Source organism: Heterodontus francisci, chromosome 4 (genome assembly GCF_036365525.1).
Source record: "Heterodontus francisci isolate sHetFra1 chromosome 4, sHetFra1.hap1, whole genome shotgun sequence".
Classification (NCBI taxonomy): Eukaryota; Metazoa; Chordata; class Chondrichthyes; order Heterodontiformes; family Heterodontidae; genus Heterodontus; species Heterodontus francisci.
In genome coordinates this window covers 109,882,413-109,904,628 of record NC_090374.1, presented here as the reverse complement: position 1 = coordinate 109,904,628, position 22,216 = coordinate 109,882,413, and the positions used below count along the sequence as shown (strand labels likewise).

The 22,216-nt window shown below is 42.3% G+C and overlaps 1 protein-coding gene across 2 annotated transcripts in view; it reads left to right on the top strand.

Moving 5' to 3' along the window:
• Positions 1–22,216, top strand: part of LOC137369191 (protein prune homolog 2-like) — a 558,836-nt gene that overhangs the window by 362,959 nt on the left and 173,661 nt on the right. For both annotated transcript variants that reach the window (XM_068029990.1, XM_068029989.1), the window contains exons 7-8: positions 11,263–11,421; positions 14,531–20,481. In XM_068029990.1, coding sequence (XP_067886091.1) covers positions 11,263–11,421; positions 14,531–20,481 — 6,110 coding nt within the window. The remainder of the gene's footprint in view (positions 1–11,262; positions 11,422–14,530; positions 20,482–22,216) is intronic.

The window sequence follows — 22,216 nt, the reverse complement described above, 5'->3', positions numbered from 1 at the left end:
TGTGAGTGTCAGATAAAGTGATGAGGCCTCCTCACCAGTGCTTTGCTGTTGCTCTCTTTCCTCCTCCTGGGGTTGAGCAGACAGCAGTTCATGGGTACCTGAAAGCAGGAACTCAGAAGGGGAAGGCCATTGTGACAGAAGCAGGGGGAGGGGTGGTTGGGGTGGGAAACCAGAGGTCCATGGTTGCACCATCTACAGCTTGATCATTGTGCCAGATAGCAGAATGAGGGTATTCCGGGAGTTGAGAAGGGGCATAAAGCAGGAAGATGCCGTCAATGTTCTCAGCAATGTCAGATACTGCAAGCCCAGTCGCAGCTGTCCCCAAGATACTGAGAGCAAACTCCTCTGTCGGGCTCAGGAGCTGTAGGCATCCTTGTCCCTTGCCTGCTCTGTTCCCTTCTATTGTGCACCGGCAAGAGAGAGGGCAGGATGTCAGTGATTGTGTAGCACTGTGTTTGGCTGATGTGCCTGACTTAGCTGAATATCTGGAGGTATGTGGAAGCAGTGAGAAGTGGGTGGTGAGGCTGGCAGCATTGCTAGATGTGTGTGGTTGAGGTGGAGTACCTGGATGGTAAGTGTGAATCCCGAGTGCCAGAGAGTGCTGCTGGATGAAGTGAGGGGGATGTGGTGCATTGAGCAGCCTGAGACACTGGCTTGCAGTGGGTAGGAGATGTCCTGTGAAGATGCATTCACAGACCTTGACCACCCACGTGAGGTCATGAGACCTCTTGTGACACTGCTGCCAGATTCTTGGGTCCAGTCTGGGGCAGGTGTCTTTCCTGGTCACCTATTCCCACTCCCTTCTGAGCATGGTCCTTGTGGGTTTCCTGGCCCACTGTGGGACCTGCTCCTGTGTTCCTGCACTACTAATGTCTCCAGCACTGCAACTGTCAGTCTAGATCCTTCTATGTGCCCTGGTGTTCATTTTTGAAGTTGCACTCTGGCAATCTATTCTGCACCTTCCCCTTAAGAGGCAGCCTGCCTTTAAGAAAAAGCAGGCGAACTGTACCACACGATCGGAAAACAATGTTTCTGGGATCACCTGCTGTGTGCAGACCATGTCAGCGGTGTTGAGAAGGGGGACTAGCACTTGAGGCACAGATTGCCGTGCAAAATCATTCAGATGAGGTGGGTAGACCAATTTTGTTTCTTAGCCACCCTGATCTGAATGGGTACGGACCTGTCACAAATAGTGGCCCCCTGCACCCAAAAATTGAGATGATTGAATTTAGCTCAAGAATTTTTAAAAGTGTGAAAAAGCTGTTATTCAAACAAACAAACTTACTGCCTTATCACCATATCTCTCAATACCTTCCATCTCCAGGAATGCATCTTTCTTGAGTCTACTTACATTGTCTGCTTCAGTGGCCTTGTCTAATAACGTACTCCTCAATACCAATGTAATTTGGTAAAGAAAATCTGCTTCAATTCTTTTTTTTCTTTTTTTTTCTGTCCTTTGACAATTGAACCTTTCATCATAGTTCGCAACTTGCCAGATCTATGTTTGTTAATACTGTCCGTAATCTTGAAATCTTGAAATATATCATTTGAAAGTCTCTTTTGCAAAGAAAAGAAGCCCAATTTCATTAACCTATCCTTATGATTTAGTATCCTGATACCCAGAAACACTGAGGGTCAATAACGATACCTATTGGGGACCTGAAGTACAATTTGTTGTCCATCTTTAGCAGTGATAGCATAATGAAATAGTGGAAAATAGCAGAATTACTTGAAGAAGAACTTTAATTTGTATATTGCCTTTCATAACTGCAGGACATTCCAGGTGATGGAGTTTTCTAATAATCGACTTCAATTGCCCTTTTTATTTCACTCATGTTATTTTTTTTACAACTAAGTTCATCTCATACTGGAAAATGTGATGTCCATTTCAGCAGTCCAAGTGAATGTTCTTGTCTGAAAATGATGATATATGCCCAGGATTGTTTAGAGATATTGCCTGCCATTCAGTAACTCACCACTCAACCTTGTGCGTTATTATTCTGTTTAAAGATGGGGGCATCACACGTGAGCTTGATCTTGTCTTCACCCAAAAGCCATGTACATACAAATTATAATGGGAGTCAGAAGGTGAACTGTGGTTGAATTTTCCCCTCCCTAGCCTGGGTTTAATGGGGCAGACTCCACTGGTATCCTGGCTGAGATCAGCCAACTCAAGGCAAACTAGGATTCCAAACTGATTCCTTCCTAATCGCCAAGACTCAGGCTCATGCTATGTCATGCATTGGTTCATTGAATCAGGAAAGCAAACAAGCTTTTGCAGCAAATATGCTATTTTCCACTTGGCAGAAGTCAACATTAAAGTCATAGACTTGCAAAATATAATTAACAAGGCAAGAATGTCATTTGATTCTCAATAATTCCATGGTAATTCCAAGGCCATGAATAAAATTGAACAACTGATATTAAATACATTTTGTTAAAATTTAGTTTAAAAGTAGTATTTTTTTTCCGTCAATCTTTTTGTTTTTCTTTGATATGTTCCTAGTTGAGTTGGTGTTCAATTTTAATATGCTTTATGTCAAAGTTCAATATAAACAGATCGCTCCAATTCTAAAGGCCTGTCATATTTAATTGTCTTTCTTCATTAGAAGATGGGCTGGTTATTTTTTGCTTGGCTGATTTGCATACTGTAATTAAAATTCAGTATTCTATTATTATCCAGTGTGTCATTATATGTAGCAGAAGTCATAAATTACTGCTGTAAAAAATCAGCTGAATATGGACATAGCAGGAAGTCTAGCTGACAACTCCTGCTCTGAATATGTAATATAAAGGAAATGGCTTTTCCACTAATTTATCCTCTTGTGATGTGGTAGAAGCATTGATTCATGTATTAAGTTGGTTTATAAGCATTTCCCTCTTTTATCTGCTAATATGCTGAGAATTAACTGTTAGTCCTCTGTATGTCAAAATGTGGTGAACATTCGGAACTTTCACTTAACTGTAGCTAGTAACAATTACCATTTGTCAAACCAATTTTCTCTCAAAAAATGAAACTTTTCTAGTATAAAGTAGGATGAAGATAAAATCTTATATTTTGATTAACTCCTGAAAAATCTAAAGTTGACGACAATGATCTGCGCAATGATGAGCATTTGTATTGATTCTGATACCCCATTTCCAAACCATTGATCAAACAGACATAAATAACCAGTGAATAATGGGTCACAGGAGAGCCTTCCCAAATTGCTATAGAAATACCCCTCAAGTGGATAGTCTTTTAGACATTAGAGAAATCAAGTAATCAATCTGTGACTTTAGCCATGCAAATCAATGCAAAGGTCAATGAGACTAACGTAGAAATTCATGCCAGTCACATAGCTCACTAGATAGTTAAGGAATGCAAAACTAAATTACTGGACCAGCTTGTAAATTGAATTACAACAAGACTGACACAAATTTCATGGATCAGTTATACTTCTAGTATCAGTCAGTCAGTCTATCTCTTTGTCTCTTCATTATAAGAGTTGCCCATAAGTCAGGAGTATGGTTTGTGGGTGGGTGGAGGCAGAATTGGTGAAAGTGAAGGAGCAGTACACATCTCGAGTAAAGATATTTCAAACAAAGTGTCTAAGATTTCTGACCAGAGCTGCTGATGCAAGTAATTTTTAATTGGTGTCTGAAAAACAAATGAGTAAACCTGAAATTTCCTCATCGCTAATGCCAGTGTTTGGGTTGAACTGTCATGGGTATTGTGCGAAATCTGCCAAGAATGCACTCTGCCTACTCCTTGTCAATTGCAGCTACTTTTGGGATTTTTCAGTAGAAGTGATCACAGGTATTGAATATGTCCATGTAAATATGGGCAGGCGTGCAGTTATGTGTAAAGGAAGGGGGAATGGTGAAGTGATATTAAACTTCATATTTTCCATCATTCGCACACTCAAATTTTGTATTCATAAGCCAGTGACAGATCATACTTAAACAGGTAGACACAATACCATTTGAATTGAAAATAATATGTAGTTAAATTTCCAATAGAAAAGTAAGGACTTGAGAAAACAACTAATTTTGACTGAACCAGACTGTTCACAACCTTGGCATCCTATTCGACACCAACTTGAATTTCTGATTGTGATACTTCTATCACAAAGACTACCTACTTCTACCTCTAACATCTCCCACTTTTGCTCCTACCTGAGCCCATCTGCCATTGAGCCCCCTCATCCATGCCTATCTTGGCCTAGGTTCAGTGGCAGCACTGTTGCCTCAGAGTCAGTAGGTTGTGGGTTCAAGTCCCGCTCCAGAAATATGACAAACTTATCTATGCTGACACTTCAGACAGTCTTGAGAGAGTGCTGCACTGTCAGAAGTTCCATCTTTCAGATGAGGTGTTAAACCAAAACCCTATCCGCCCCTCAGGTGGAAGTAAAAGATCCTATTGCAATATTCAATGAAGAACAGGGGAGTTTCAATGCTAATACCCCTCCCCTTTCCTCAACTATTACATTTCTTTTCTAGACAGTCTCTCATGTTTGATCCTTGATCACTAGCTCATCCAAAACTTTGTTATCCATATCCTGTCGCACACAGAGCCTCACTTACCATTTCCATATCCATATCCATTGATATATTGAATGTATGTTTCTCATTATTCTTGTTATTATCCCTGAAGTGTTTAATTTTCATTATTTTTTGTTTATAGTTGATATAGATGTTACTTAGCACAATATAGATTGTTACTTACTTACCAAAAAAGTAATTCAACTTTTGTGTATCATAGGTCTTGATTATATAGAATGGAGTATTTACTCTTGCACAATATTTGAGAGTTATGATAGCTGCCCAAAAATTTTCAGTGAATAGCTGCACTGTCCAATGTGGTACTGAACCATACATAACTCCATGTTCAACCTCTGATCTGTGCTGGGTTAGTTAATCTCAGCCAGAGTAGTGGTGAGGGACTAGCACTGATTTTGATGTCCATGGAGCAGGAAAGGGAAAAATCAGCAGGGTTCCTGCTTCTGATTCAAGAGTATGTACATGGGCAAGAGATAAGAACAGAATTGGGTTTAGCTCCGAGTATCATCTGCAGTCAAATAGCCTGTCAACACTCGCTGTGTAGGATCCATATGAAGAATGGTTATTTGTGAGAGCTACTAGCAGGGTGTCACTGCCAGGCAAACTGCACACCAGTATTACTTACCGTTTTCAGGACAGGAAAAAGAAGGGATCAACTAAGGATAGAGGCAAAACAGTGCATGCGTATTATTCATACAGAATTTGAATACTTGTATTTCACCCCCCAACCCATATTCACGGCCACCCCCCTTGACCTTGCCATCTCACGTGGTCTTACTGGTCCCATTGTATCAATCACAGATATGGCTATCTCTGATCATTTCCTTGTATCGCTCTCCATCCACATCCCCCTTCCATGCCCTGACCCTACCTCCTTTTATGTCCGTCCTGGAAAACAACTCTCCTCCAATTCACATACAGCTGCACTTTCAAAATCCCAACTGTCACCCTTTGACCCTCCATTTGCCACAACATTTCTGCAGTTACTGATTTGCTGAACCGCATCCTCACATCCACCTTTGATACCCTAGCTGACAATAAAACCATTACTATCTCTCACCCTGGCCAAACTCCCTGGTATACGGCCCTCATCTCTGTCCCCTTAAGCCTATGGTGTACAGACTTGAAAGGATATGGCAGATAACTGGTTCAGCCATCCACCATCAGATCTGGCTGGACCGCATTAAGCACTATCAGGTCCTGGTCTTGTCTGCTAAAACTCCTCACTGTTCTAGGATTATTACGGAATGCAAAAATAGCCACTGGCTTCTTTTCTCTATTGCAAGCCATCTTCTTAAACCCCTCTCCCATCTCCTCCACCCTCATCTCCAACAACACGTGCTAGGAGCTCACCTTTGTCAGTAAGATCAAAACCATCCAATCAGCTGCCTCTGCTGCATCCCTCCCTTTCACTAGCCCATGGCACCAAACGTCCTCAAACGATCCCCTGTGCGCAAGCCCTAACTCTCACCTTTCTGTAGTTTCTTTCCTATCTCCCCTGTGCTTTCTCCAAGCTCATCTTGTCCAGGAGACATACCTCCTGCACCCTTGAACTATTCCCACTAAACTGTTGACTATCCAAGTCCCCTTGCTGATCCCCATGTTAGCCGACATTGTTAACGGTTCTCTGTCTTCTGGTGGTGTCCCTCTCTCCTTTAAATCTGCCATCGTTACCCCTCTCAAAAAAAAAACCTTGACCCCACCGTCCTTGCAAACTACTGCCCCATTTCCAACCTCCCTTTCCTCTCCAAAGTCCTTTAGCATGTTGCTGTCTCCCGAATATATGCCCATCTTTCCTGGAATTTGATGTTTGAATCTCTCCAATCAGGTTTTTGCCCCTGCCACACAACTAAAACAGCTCTATGTGACTGTGACAAAGGTAAACTACAGAAGTAAACTACACTTGAGTCCTCAACACACTCCTGGCTGTCTCCAAAATTCTACCCTCCATAAGCTCGAGATCATCCAAAACTCTGCTGCCCGTGTCCTAAATTGCACCAAGTCCCGTTGGCCTATCACCCCTGTGATCACTGCCTTACATTGGCTCCTGGTCAGGCCAAGTCTTGATTTTAAAATTCTTATTCTTATTTTCAAATCCCTCCATATCCCCACACCTCCGTATCTCTGCAATCCTCTCCAGCCCCACACAACCCTCCGAGATACCTGTGTTAATCTAATTCTAGCCTGTTGAATATTCCCGATTTTGACCTCGGTTGTCTAGGCCCTAAGCTCTGGTGTTCCCTCCCTACACCTCTTCGCCTTTATACCTTGCTTTCCGAGAAGACACCCCTTAAAACCTGCCTCTTTAGCCAAGCTTTTGGTCATCTGACATAATGACTGGAATTTTACGGCCCCCCACCAGGAGTAGGTTGGGGGTGTGTGCAAAGTTGGATGGGAGGTAGGAGGTGCCATTCCCGTCACCTACCCACCCCCACTGTTATATTACTAGTGGTGGGGGAGGTGACAAACAGCCCGCCCGCCCCAGGCAGTTGAGACCCTTGTGGCCAATTAATTGCCATTTAAGGGCCTCCTGCCATGCTGCTGGTATCTTACAAGTGGCACATGGGCACTTCAGCACCTGAGAAGGCTGCCCATTGATACCTGGCAGCCTCCTTGCGGGCTGGGGATGTGCCCTCCTGATTAAGTACCCTGTGACCCATGGAGAACCCCCGCAGCAGCATGGGCCACCCCTGCTAAAACTACCTCCCCCGCCTTAGACTCTAACCCCCACCCCACTCGCTGGGACCCAGCCGATTGTCCCTGGCGAGACCCGAACCCCACTTACGTTCCTGAAGGGCGACATCCAATGTGCTGTTCTTGCTGGGTGCAGTCCCAGCAGTGGCCACCGCTCCTAGTGGTGCTGCTGGGACTGAAGAGCTCCTGGACTTCTGATTGGCTGACAGCTCTTGGAGGCGGGTCTTCCTGCCTCAGAGGGGCGGAAGTCCTGACCGAGGCCAATTAAGGGGAGTGAATCATGCAAAATTACTGTGTGGCTTCCAGGCCCGGCGGAGGTGGGCTCTCTCCTGACTCTTGAGCTGGTGGGCGGGGCCAACGCCTCAACGTAAAATTCAAGCCAATATTTCCTTATGTTGCTCGGTGTCAGGTTTTGTTTTTTATCCTCCTGGGAAGCACCTTGAGATGCTATCTTATGTTGAAAATATAAGTAGTTGTTTACATTCAAAAAGTTTCCATGGCTCAATCTATATTAGTGATATATAAAAGCTCACTGAGCAAAATGATAAAGATTGAGTTCAAAGTGTAGCAACATTATAATGTTACTGGTGTTTCTTGCTTGCAATGGGATATTGAGGTTCAGTAATGTGTTGGCATCACACATGATGGGATTTATGGGTATTCTGCTGCAGGTAGGCAAACCCACCATCTCCAAAGTTTAGGAGGTGGTAGGTGGCCGCATCCTCGTAGCAGATGTAATGTACAACAATGCTCCGCTTTGGTTGATCAACATGTACGTCCCAGCTCAATGCAGCGAGACACTGATGGTCCTCCGGCAGCTCCCACTGCTGCTGGCAACATCCAGAATGGTCATTCTAGGTGGTGACTTCAACTGCATCATCAATGCAGCTGGACAATCCAGCAGGGATGACAGCAAACTGGACACTACGTCCAGATTCCTGATTGAAACAGTAAAAGATGCCAAGCTGCACGATGTCTTCAGCAACCCTGCAGATGGAGCGCAGCGTAGATACACCTGGTCAAGACCGGACAGGTCTGCCCGTTCCAGGATTGACGTCCTCTTTGTGTCCCGTGCTGTCACGGTCAGACCCACCGACGTCAAGCCGGTCTTCTTCTCTGACCACTGCCTCTTACTGGCCGACTGTCACTTACAGGGTGACCCAGCGGGTTGGCAGGGGGACATGAAAGCTCAATGCTACACTGCTAACCCCAGAGAATGTTGAACTCAAAAGGGATTATAAAGGTTGGAGAACCGTGAAACCCCTCTTTGAGTCTCCGATGCACTGGCGGGAGGTGATCAAGGAGAACATCAAGAGGTTCTTTATCTTCAAAGGTTTTCCGAGGGCAAGGGAGAGATAGAGGGAAATGTCCTGTTTCCAGAAAAGAATGCAAAATCTTTTCCGGCTGCAGTCGATGGGGGTCCAGGTCAAGGAGGATCTTCAAGAGGTGAAGAGCCAGCAGGCCTTGCTCTTTGCCACAGAGACCTCCAAGATCATCTTCCGCTCCAGAGTCTGCTCCGTTGAGCAGGATGATATGTGCTTGTGTTACTTCTTCCAAAAGATGCACAGAGAGAGCTCTGTGATCAGCATCTGAAGGAAGAGGATGGCTCGGTAACGTCTCGCAGTCCGACATAGTAAGGATCAGCAAATCCTTTTATGCTGGGCTGTACGACGTGAAGCCCACGGACTGCACGGCTTCCCAGTTCATCCTGTCATCTATCACAGAGGTCTTAGATGAGGGAGAGACTGGACAAATCGCAAACTCTGGATGAGCTGACAAACGCCGTTAGGTCCTTCGAGATGAGTAGAATTCCCGGAATTCCATTTGAGTTGTATTCGGCCTTGTGGGACTGGGTCGGCCCAGACCTGCAGGAAATATACGAGAGTATGCTTCTGCCGGATGCATGTCAGAATCCATGAGGAAAGGCATCATCACCCTCATCTACAAATGGAAGGGGGAGAGGGCGGAAATCAGAAATTGGTGGCCCATCTCACTGCTTAATGCTGATGACAAGATACTGTCCAAAGGTCATCGCCAGTCGGATCAAGTCTGTTCTGAAGTTGGTGATTCAACCTGACTAGACCTGCACTGTACCCGGCAGGAAGATCTCTGATAGTCTTGCGCTACTCAGGGATACAATCGTCTATGTACGAGACAGGAGGGTGGACACCTGCCTCATCAGCTTGGACGAGGAGAAGGCTTTTGACAGGATATCGCACACCTACATGATGGACGTGCTCTCCAAAATGGGGTTTGGGGAGGGAATCTGCAATTGGTTCAAACTGCTCTACACAAACATCAGTAGCGCAGTCTCAATCAATGGGTGTCATAGAGTCAAGGAGAGATACAGGACCGAAACAGGCCCTTCGGCCCACCGAGTATGCACCGACCATCAACCACCCATTTATATTAATCCTACGTTAATCCCATTTTCTCTCTCATCCCCACCTTCCCTCAATTTTCCTACCACCTACCTACACTATGGGCAATTTTTTTTACAATGACCAATTTACCTACCAACCCGCAAGTAGGTGTCCTTGTGCAGTCTGGTCACATTGCAGCGGAACGCTCCAGCCAGTTGGACCGTGCCGTACCACCTCTCCTTCGTGGAAAAGTTTCTGCGGGAAAACACTTTTGACCACCAATCCATCAGGCAGTGGTCTGCACAGAATGTCCTCAAGGCCCTATGGGGAAAAGGAGATGGTGGATCCTGTTGGATGGTTCCCCGAGCAGACTGCCAAAGTTATTTGGCAGAGTGCCTCATCACCAGAACTTTCAAACAAGCACCAAGACGTAGCTTGCTGGTGGTGAGAAGGGCCCTCCCCATCAGATCCTTCCTGCACGCCCGGAGTCTCACCCCCTCCACACGCTGCCCTCGAGGTGGCTGCAGTGGGGTAGAGACAGTTGCCCACCTCCTTCTGGAATGTGTCTTTGAAAAGCAGGTGTGGAAAGAAATGCAGTGGTTTTTGTCGAGGTTCATCTCAAGCAGCTCTGTAACACAGGAGTCTGTGCTCTACGGGCTGTTCCCAGGGACGCACACCGAGATAAACATCAACTGCTGCTGGAGGACCATCAATTCGGTAAAAGACGCTCTTTGGTCTGCCCAAAACCTGCTGGTCTTCCAGCGCAAAGAGTTGTCCACGACCGAGTGTTGCTGACTGGCACATTCCAAGGTCCAGGGCTACGTGCTGAGGGACACACTAAAGCTTGGGGCAGCCGCTGCAAAGGCTCAATGGGGGAAAGATCACTGTGTAAGGTCTTCCCACCAAAGTGAACATGGGAAACCCCTTGGGCTGTATATACCAAATATGGGTTTGCTGTAAAATGTACATGGCACGTAAAATAGAATGGAAGGGTTGTGAGGCAACTCATTCCTGTTCTGAAGAAAACTGATTTCCTTTGCACTTTTTGGAATGTCAACTTGGTGCTGTTTTGAACTGTTTTGTAATGCATTTTTTACAGACTTTTATGAATAAAGTATATTTTTGGGGGGAGAAAATGATGGGATTGATGAAGCAATGCTGGACTTAGCATTTTATTAGTTTGGAGACCTGAAGCCTACAGGACTACTGAAGTGCTCAAAGTAATGTGATGTGGTTGAGCAGCACAAATTTTGCTGAAAGCTCATTAAGACTCCAAGAAATATTAAAAATGGAAGCCTCCCTAATTATGTGTCTAAAACATCTCAACTATTTTAATCAAATGAAATTTAATCAAATAGATTCTGGCATAGTCACCAAAGGCTTAAAACACAGTGTAACTTGCTGTTAAAATCCATTTGTAATGCCCTTCTCATTATGTGCTGTCTTTGAAGTGCCATCAGGTTTTAGTCTTTTACATAGTACAGCCAAGTCAGCACAAAACCAAATCTACTTTGAGAAGTAAAATATTCTCTGCCATAGTGTCCTCAGACAGTAATCCGCTGAGATTGTATCAGTATTGAAATCTGTAATTAATTGTATCCAGTATTTGATTGTTAGTTAATTGGATTCTTCGTTAGTCATTCTTGGTTTATCTGTGTTGCAGGACTTTCTATCTCGTCCAAATCTTATTGATGATTTCAAGATATTTACTGGAAGGCATGGTTACGATATTCTTGTCTTGATGACTTTCTTCCTACGTAATGGGGGTGAAGCAACTCGGCAAGTTGCCATCTATACTGACAACGAAGAGCTATGCAACAGAGTAAGTCATTTAAAATTCACCTCTTCATTTCTGTATATTTGCTTGCTAGAATTTATATTTCGTGATATCTATTTTAAAACTAAAATTATTATCCTTTCTTGTGGGGAAATGTGTTATTATTTTAAGTACAATGTGGGGGTAGAGTCAGCTTTCACTTTGGTGTCCAATATTATCGTCAATAACTCCAGGAGAGGACGTGGTACTGCCAGATATAGGATAGGAAATATTGGAACATAGGAAAATTAGGAGCAGGAGTCGGCCATTCGGCCCTTCGAGCCTGCACTGCCATTCAATACGATCATGGCTGATGATCCAAACTCAGTAACCTGTTCCCACTTTCTCCCCATATCCCTTGATCCCTTTAGCCCTAAGAATTATATTTAACTCTTGAATATATTTAATGATTTGGCCTCAACTGCTTTCTGTGGTAGAGAATTCCACAGGTTCACCACTCTCTGGGTGAAGAAATCCCTCCTCATCTCAGTCCTAAATGGCTTACCTCTTATCCTTAGATTGTGACCCCTGGTCCTGGACTCCTCCTCCATCGGGAACATCCTTCCTGCATCTAGTCTGTCCAGTCCTGTTAGAATTTTGTAGGTTTCTATGAGATCCCCTCTCATTCTTCTAAACTCTAGCGAATACAAGCCTAATTGACCCAATCTCTCTTCATACGTCAGTCCTGCCATCCCAGGAATCCGTCTGGTGAACCTTCGCTGCACTCCCTCCATAGCAAGACATCCTTCCTCAGATAAGGAGACCAAAACTACACCCAATACTCCAGATGTGGTCTCACCAAGGCCTTGTATAATTGCAGCAAGACATCCTTACTTCTGTACTCGAATCCTCTCGCTATGAAGGCCAACATACCATTTGCCTTCTTAACTGCCTGCTGCACCTGCATGCTTACTTTCAGCGACTGGTGCACAAGGACACCCAGGTCTTGCTGCACTTCCCCCTTTCCCAATCTATCGCTGTTCAGATAATCTGCCTTTCTGTTTTTGCCACAAAAGTGGATAACCTCACATTTATTCACATTGTATTGCACCTGCCATGTATTTGCCCAACCTGTCCAAATCACACTGGAGCTTCTGTGCATCCTCCTCACACTCACACTCCCACCCAGCTTTGTGTCATCGGCAAACTTGGATATATTACATTTAATTCCCTCATCTATATCATTAATATATGTTGTGAATAGCTGGGGTCCTAGCACTGATCCCTGAGGTACTCCACTAGTCACTGCCTGCCACTCGGAAAAAGACCCGTTTATTCCTAATCTTTGTTTCCTATCTGCCAACCAGTTCTCTGTCCATGTCAGTACCTTACCCCCAGTTCCATGTGCTTTAATTTTGCATGCTAATCTCTTACATGGGACTTTTTCGAAAGCCTTCTGAAAGTCCAAATACACCACATCCACTGGTTCTCCCTTATCTATTCTACTAGTTACATCCTCAAAAAATTCCAGTCGATTTGTCAAGCATGATTTCCCTTTTGTAAATCCATGTTGACTTTGTCTGATCCTGTCATTGTTTTCCAAGTGCTTTGCTATTACATCTTTTATAATGGACTTCAGTAATTTCCCCACTACTGATGTCAGGCTAACCTGGGCAGCACAGTGGCGCAGCGGTTAGCACTGCAGCCTCACAGCTCCAGTGACCCGGGTTTGGTTCTGCGTACTGCCTGTGCAGAGTTTGCAAGTTCTCCCTGTGCCCACGTGGGTTTCCGTCGGGTGCTCCGGTTTCCTTCCACAGCCAAAGACTTGCAGGTTGCTAGGTAAATTGGCCATTGTAAATTGCCCCTAGTGTAGGTAGCTGGTAGGAGAATTGAGGGAAGGTGGGGATGTGGTAGGGAATATGGGATTAATGTAGGATTAGTATAAATGGTTGGTTGATGGTCGGCACAGACTCAGTAGGCCGAAGGGTCTGTTTCAGTGCTGTATCTCTCTATGATGCTATGACTCTATAACCAGTCTATAATTCACTGTTTTCTCTCTACCTCTTTTTTTAAATAGTGGGGTTACCCTCCAATGCATTGGAACTATTTCAGAGTCTATAGAATTTCGAAAAATGACCAGCAAATCATCTAGTATTTCTAGGGCCACTTCCTTAAGTACTCTGGGATGTAGATTATCAGCCTTGGGGATTTATTGGCCTTCAATCCCATCAATTTCCCTAATACCATTTCCCTACTAATACTGATTTCATACAGTTCCTCCTTCTCACCAGACCCTATGTTCCCCAACATTTCTGGGAGGTAATTTGTGTCCTTTGTGAAGACAGAAGCAAAGTATGTATTTAATTGGTCTGCCATTTCTTTATTCCCCATTATAAATTCCCCTGTTTCTGACTGTAAGGGACCCACATTTGTCTTCACTAATCTTTTTTCTTCACATATCTTTAGAAGCTTTTACAGTCAGTTTTTATGTTCTCCACAAGCTTACTCTCATACTCTATTTTCCCCTTCTTAATCAATCCCTTTGTCCTCCTTTGCTGAATTCTAAACTGCTCCCAATCCTCAGACGCTGCTTTTTCTGGCAATTTTATATGCCTCCTGTTTGGATCTAATACTGTCCCTAATTTGTTTTGTAATCCATGGTTGAGCCACCTTTCCGGTTTTATTTTTGCACCAGACAGGAATGAATAATTGTTGTAATTCGTCCATGTGCTCTTTAAAGTTTGCTTCCTCTATCCCAACAACGTACCCTAGGTCATAAATTGTTTTTACATTGGCATTTAGATTTGGATTGCAGGAGAGATGTATCCATGCACCAGCTGTCTCTTTACACTGCAAAAAAAAAGTTTCTTATTCTGATAGCAGAATCATAGACCTTCTATGGCTCTGCTGCCAGGATTTGAGCCAGATTTAGTAGTGTAAATGCAAGGAGCCAGCATACAAATACGTTCACCTTTGGATTATGTTCTGTTGTACCAGTCTCGGCCAATAGCAATAGCAAAACATAATTTTAAGTTCCAGAAAACAGAAATATGATGCAATAAGCTTTTTGCTAGCAGTGATTGTTTAACAAATGCCAGTTTTTTTGCTGTTAAAGTTTTTATACTAGTTAAACTCATGAATAAAAGTGCTCACTAATACTTTCATTGTTTGACAGATATGCAATACATTAGAAGAGTGTCAGAACCCATGTCTCCAGTTGGAACCCATAGAATATGGGTTCCAGGAAATCAAGGCATATCAACAAGGGAGCTCTTCAGTTTCATGCAAGCAGATTCTTCCACTGATAAAAGATTCTATCCACAGGCGACTGCAAGGAATGATGATGAACAGGAGAACATCCTCCACTGAAGCTGTCAATGGCAGTGCTCCAGTTTCAGAAGGATCATCTGGTGTTCTAGACTTATCTGGTCCTGATGTAGATTCCCAGAACACTGAATATATTGGTGATAATTTATTGGAAAATTCTCAAAATATGAATTCTTCCTTACAGACCCATGGTGATGGCAATTTAGACCTAATGAGTCCAGATAGTGGACTAGCTACTATCCGAAGCAATCGTTCATCCAAAGAAAGCTCTGTTTTTCTCAGTGATGAAAGCCCAATCCGAGAAGCAGTTGCACCACCCTCCAGCATTATGCATGGATATGATCTGTTCAGTTCACTCCCTGAAAGTGAATTAGCAGTTCCATTAAATAGCAACTCATCTAAGTTTTCGACAGATACATTGGGGGAAACCAGTGAAGTAACTGACCTAGTAAAGGCAGAGGATGTTCATGTTAACAAACAGGAAAATGGTAGGGATAATCCAGGAAAAGATCAACTGATGCAACACTTTGCTCGATCCCATGTGGCTGATAATTCTTTAACTTCTCAAAATCTTTCTAATGATGTGATCGGAGCACAAATTGATGATAAGCATGTTCCCCCAACACCCATGAACAGTCTTGTAGAAGGTTCACCTCTGGATGAGAGTCCTCATAATATTTTTGCAGAAGATGTAATAGAAAAAATGAATGAAATTGTTATTGTTGACTCTGATCATGCAGTTTCTGAGTATATTGGACAACAGAATGAATTTGAAGTAGGTCTTAAACAGACTGTGTCAGATCCAAATAATGTCTGGAATGAAAACCAAAAAGAACTAAATGTACTTGTGCAATCTTCTGTTTTCTGGACAGATTTTGATCAGGAATTCAGTCAATCTGATTTCACACATTGTGATATTTGGAATGAAATTGATATCCAGTCTAAGCAATCAGTTGCGAGAAATGTTGATGATCTGTGGAGTACATCTGAACAAACCATTTTCCAATCAACCTCTGCTAAATCAGATGTATATGATGAATTGGACAAAACCCAATCAATCTCAGACAGTCCTAATAACTGGAACAAATTGGGGAAAGAATCTAATGCGTCTGGTTTCAATAATTTTGATCTGCATTGCAAATTTGGAAATGAAACATTAGCACATGAATCCCTAAATATGACAAAATTACCAAGTCAAGAGGACAAACAGCAACTTGCAGATAGTCACAGTATAGGTTCTGAACAGAAGCGATGTACATCAGCTATAGAAAATACATTCATTTGGGGTGGATCTATGCATGAAGTTATAAGACCTATTGGAAAACTCTCAGAGATATCAAAGAATTCTGAGCATGAAATCCAACATTCAAACACTGAAAATCCAGATACCAGCACAGAGTCAATCCAGGATACTCATCTTTTTTCATTACAAATCCCCACAACGTTAAGTGATCCTGAACAGAAAGTTAATTTTCCAGTCACTGTAAATTCAGATATGGTTAGTGAGCCTACAAATGAAATTACCCAGCCACCTAATGAAAGTATAGCTGCACGGACCACACTTAACCAGGAACCCAGCAACTCAGCTTCTGAAAGTGGAAACATAGGGATTGCAAAAGACTTGCAAACAACTGCACATAAATATGACATAGAGTTTAGTCCTGAAAAGGAGAAAAGGCAGTTAGCCTTTGAAAATACAGTTTTATGGGATGAACATTTACAGACAAAGAATTTTGAAGTGAGAGATATTTCTCAAGATGATCCCAAATGCTCACCATTGGAAAATCCAAATCTATTGAGCAGGCAAATAGACAGAATTAATCAGCCAGGTAAGGTAAGAAGTGAATCTGAATGGGATGTTACTCAGCCAGTGTTTGAAACTACCATTCCAGGCACTGAACAAATGCAGGAACTACAGCAGGCTAAAATTAATCACAATCAGGCAGTATTTGAAACTGTAAAGACATTGAACACACAGGAATACAAACAAACATCTCTGAATACTTCTGATATATGGAATGAATTTGAACATAGCAGCTATTCATCTTCTGATAGTCTAGAGGAAATTGGTAAATGTATTGAGAAGGTCAGTGGGCAAAGTGCAGAACTCTTAGATAAAATGAAAAGTTCAAACCAAGGAACTAGATATTATGAAACTGAAAATCCATATACAGGGAATAAATACGTACAAGAGAGCAACCTGCTTTCTACAGGGATACATCATCCATGGAATGTTTTTGAACAGGATAATAATGAGTCGACATTGAGCAGCCAAGAACTTTGGTTCAATCAAGGACAGGAAATCAGTCATCCAAATGTAGACGACCCTAATTTGTGCCATGTTTATGAAATGGAAAACAGGTTGTTGGACTATGAAAGCGATAATTTCTCCAGTTCAGTTGAGATTGAATTGGTAAAAACAGATAACCAGCAAACCTCTGCAGGTCCTCATATTTGGAATCAGTCACAACAAGGAGTTACTGAACTGAATGCAAAAAGTTCAGATTCACAGAGCAAACGTGAAGAGGAATTTTCCTATGCTGACCTCGAAGAAAAATGGAAATCATCTACACGGAAAACAGAACAGCCAGTGTTCAACCTTCTTCATATACATTGTGAAGCTGAACAGTATAACCAGTTAGCCTCGGAAATGCTACAAGACAATCTGGCAACCACTGATATCTGCAATCAGCCTTTGGAGGAAGGAAAACTGCAAGCTGTGAAGAATTCTGACCAATATAATGATTCCAAATATGAGTTCATCCAGCCAACAATTAATCTTCATATTTCGAATAAATTTGAACAAGAGCAACCAAATGCACAAGATCCTAACAAACCTGTCGAAAGTGAGAGTAACTGGTCATATGCTGAAATTCCTGACACTTGGATAGACCCTGGGTATGAATTTCCTGAGTTACTTCCTACGAGTAATGATGCTTACAGTGGATCTGAACAGGAGTTAGTTGAACCAGATGAAAACATTCCTGATATTGTGAATGACTATCGCCAAGACACGTACCAAATTTCTTCAACAAATCCTGATCTGTGGGCTAAATCTGATCCGTTGCTTTTTGGTTCAACTGTTGTAAATCCTGATATTTTGAATGACTTTGAACTAGATTCCAGCCACTCAGCCTCAAACAGCCCTGACAGGTGGAGTGAATCTGTTGAGGCAGAAAAACAAGATCCTGGAAGTCCAGTTATGTGCATTGGTTCAGAAGAAAAAAATGATGAACCTATGGCCAAAAGGCCTGATATAATAGATGTATCTGGACAGCAATCTCGCCTATCAGTCTTGGACAATGTTGCTTCATGTGAATTTGCTGAACAAGCTCTTTTTTATCCATCTCAAAGTGTGCAGAAGGAATTAATACAGCAGGCAAACCATTCACCTGTAGTTGGTGTGGATACAGGGTTTCATTTAGTACAATCAGAGAACCTAAAGAAATCTAAACATGCTGATGTTTGCATTGAATCAGGACAAGATTTTATTACAGCAGAACAAACATTTGATAAAGATAAATATTTGACTGAGTTAAATAATAAGTTTGAATCTGTACAAGAAGATGAACAGCAAATGTCTGGAAGTCCTGATGCTTGGATTCAATTAGAAGAAGGAGTTACTGAACCAATTGCAAAAGGTCCAGATTCACAGGATAAATATGAAGAGAAAATAAGTTATTATGATTTAGAAGATCACAAAAATACAGGGCATGGAGACCATATAGTTAACAAAGGAAATTTAGAATATGTTGCTGCCTGTAACCCAGTGGAAGAAATTTCTGTTCCTCTAAATAGTGTATTACCTTGTGTGCATGATATTTCATGGGCAGAAAGTAAGCAGTTCCAAGGCTCAGATCCTGAAAATAATGTTGTGTACACGATGGAAAAAGATAAAACGGCATCTGTAATTCTGGAGGACAGAAGCTTAACTTCATTCTTTCTAGGGAAAGAGCAAGAGGGCAGTGTTTCAAAGGAGAAACCTTCACATTTATGCCTAGGCAATAATTCACACAGTACAAATGACAGGGAAAAAGAAAATGAAACCCTTTCTTCAAAATCTCGATCTGCAGGTGACTATTTCACTTCTGCTACTTCTGACTACAGCCTGGATAATCAGATGGTTGCTTTACATAATTCAGAAGTGATGGAGTACTTCTCTGTATCAGAAGAAAATCTTTTGCATATGCAATCACTGAAAGATTTTTCTCTGGCAGTAACAGAGGACACTTGTTTGAGTGATGCAATTTCATCTGGAAGTGTCAGTGCTTCCAAAACCACAAAGGATGAATTTGTCACAACACAGAAAGCACCCATAATTTGTGCTGAGGGACACTTCCCAACTAATCCTGAAGTCCAAGGTTGTAATAGGGAAACCAAATCAGAAATGTTTAAAGACAAGACAGCATGTAGACAAAATGTAGGACAAAATGGTGCTTGTGAATCTGTGCAGCAGTCAGATTCACTGAAAACGTCAACCAAAGTTATTGAAGACAGTAATATATTTCCACCAGCAGATGGAACTGTAGCACTCTCTAACACTGATGTCTCAAACCAAAGAAATACAGTAACTGAACATGTAATATGTAATATTGTGGAAAGTGCATGGGTTTCATTTGAAAGTACAGATAGCAGCAGTAACAGCTTATCATCCAGTATCCAGAAATCAGACTTTAAGGAAGACCTTAGTCCTCAGGATAGTAGTATAATTGTTGAAGGATTTTCTCATGTTTCTGTTTCGGAGAGTAATGCTACAACAGATAGGCAGAAAGAGACTGTAGGAAGTGAATTAAGAGTGGAAATTGCAGACCAATTGTCAGAGCTCTGTAACAAAGGCAGTGGTCCTCTTTTGGAGCACAGGTTTGATAATCAGTACAGTTACTTGGTTTCTTCACTGAGCTCTCCAGTTTCCTCTGTTGAGATTGGCAATAGTTCACCAGAAGTTGAACATGTGGATCAACATCAGACCAAGGTGAACCCAATTGAATTTGGCAGCAAAGACATCAGGCCAAGTTCAGATAAGGACCGTAACACAGGACAAATGGACTATATCATTGTATCTGGAAGAGAACGACCTTGTGAAGAAGCGCCCGGTAGGCCAGAAAGTAAAAGTTTGGTGGTAGAAGATGTTAATGCAACAATTCTAAAAACATATTTTCAAGAGGATATTCTTTCAACATTTCCTTCAGCTACAGTTCAACCTGAGATCAGTGGAAATGAAACTAGTGGCTTGGAGAGATTTTCCAATGACTCTCCTTCGGCATACACGACTGATGAGCAGCTCGGGGAAAATAATGGCCAAGATGAGGGGGAAATATATTTAGATGAGAAAACCACTGGAGATCCACAAAGCAAAAAAGTGGTGGATGTAAATGAACTCTTGAATATCTCACCCGAGGAAATTTCTAGCAGAACAGAAATGAGTGAATCTGGTTCAGAGAATTCAATTAAAGAGCTAAAGACAGCAAGTCCTCTAGTTGAGACTGGTGCAGGTAAATCTGAAAAATCTAAGACTGAACATGATGCCATATGTAATGTGTCTTCAGAAATGCCGATTACAATTCATTCAAATAAGACTGTATCTATGGATGAGCTAAGCAACAGTGAAACTGAGAGCACTCTGTCGCAGTTTTCCCTGAAAGAAGCCAACATTTCACCTGAAGATTATAGAGAGGTTGAAAAGATGGCAGAACAGGTTTATCCAGAACCATCTACTACTGAAGTTTGTGCTTTGTTGGAAAAAGGATTAAGAAGGGATGAGATTATTCGAACTGAAAAGAGCGATTCAACTCAAGTAAGGTAAGTTTTGCCACATTCAATTACTTCTAACATATATATACCATCACAAAGCCTAAAATTCATACTTTTGAATTAAATCATTTAAAATTTTCATTAAATAAAATGACAATTATAAAGTATTTGTAATTGAAATGGATGCAATTCAACATGATTTTAAGAGAATTAAAAAGTAGTTAAATTCGAGAACAGTGCTTTGGCAACTAGAGCTTGGTGACAGAGAGTGATGGATTAGGTTGAGCAGTTTATAAAGTTAAAATGTAGAAATTGTATGCTATGCAGGGTATTTTCCACCAACAGGATTTAGGTGTGCATGGACATCTGATAATCTGGCACAGGGCCCACAGTAACCCACACATTCGTTCCCTGATCTTCTTGCCGTCTTGTGCGATTTCCTAATTGGGCTGAATGCTTGCTTAGATTGCTCTTGCACATTTTGTGTTAGAGTTTTATTTTAACATTTAAAGCAGTAGAAGATACATGAAAATGATCTCCCATTATTGTGGGATTGCACTGTGCATTCAGCCTTTCTATCTGGAGTAGGCAGAAAAGGAAACTCTGGCTGGAATCTTCCCTGTCCCGTGGGGGCGGGCTTCAAAACGGGAGCGGGAGGAATTTCTACCCAGCAGCAACAGGTAGCCAACAATTGGCAATTAAGGGTAGCTAACTCTATTAAAAGACAAATATTTTAGATCTTCCCAAGGTTGCACGGGCCCACACTGTGTCACCACCGTGGCAGCACAGCTGAGGCTGCATTACAACAGGAGACCATTGTTCAGTGAAAAGCATATGAGGTTTGAGTCTAAAGGAGATAGACAGTAGGAAAGAGCTCTTTGCAGTGTCAAACATATGCATTGGAGTAGTGGGCTTTCTGATGGTGCCTGAGTAAAGAGGGTCTGTGACTTAAAGCTTGTGTGAACTGGGCCAGCAAAAGCTTCAGGGAGACCAGTGCTGCCCACTGCACAACAATGACATGTGAATCCGATAATGGGATCCACAGTCCGAAAGCTTCCGGTTGCTTGCCATTTCAACACTCCGCCCTGCACTCCTGCTCACATCTCTGTCCTGGGATTGCTGCAGTGTTTCAGTGAACATCAACGCAAGCTCAAGGAACAGCATCTCATTTACCGATTAGGCACACTACAGCCTGCCGGCCTGAACATTGAGTTCAATAATTTCAGAGCATGACTTTTATTTTTAGTTTTTCTTTTTTTGTGTTTATTTTATTTTATCTTAGTTTGTTCAGTTTGCCTACCCACTGCTTTTTTCATGTTTGTACTTGCGGTTGTTCAGTTTTCAATCCATTAACACCCTATCTGTACTAATGTTTTGTCTTCCAACACACCATTAACATATTGTTTGCCTTTGCTCCATGACCTTCTGGTCAGTTATTCTCCATGACCTTGTCCTGTCTACACCTTGTCCTTTGTTATCTCTTGCCCCACCCCCGCTTTACTTGCTTAAAACCTTTCACATTTCTAATATTTGCCAGTTCTGAAGAAGGGTCACTGACCTGAAACGTTAACTCTCTCTCCACAGATACTGCCAGACCTGCTGAATATTTCCAGCATCTCTTGTTTTTATTTCATATTTCCAGCATCCACAGTATTTTGCTTTCACTCTGAGTTCAAACTGTTTGTACAATTCAGGAAAAAAAACAAGTTGCCAAGCAGGCTAGTCACGTGACCAGCTGGTCTGACCACGTCTGTTTGTGGATTCTCTGGTCTTAGCTGACCCT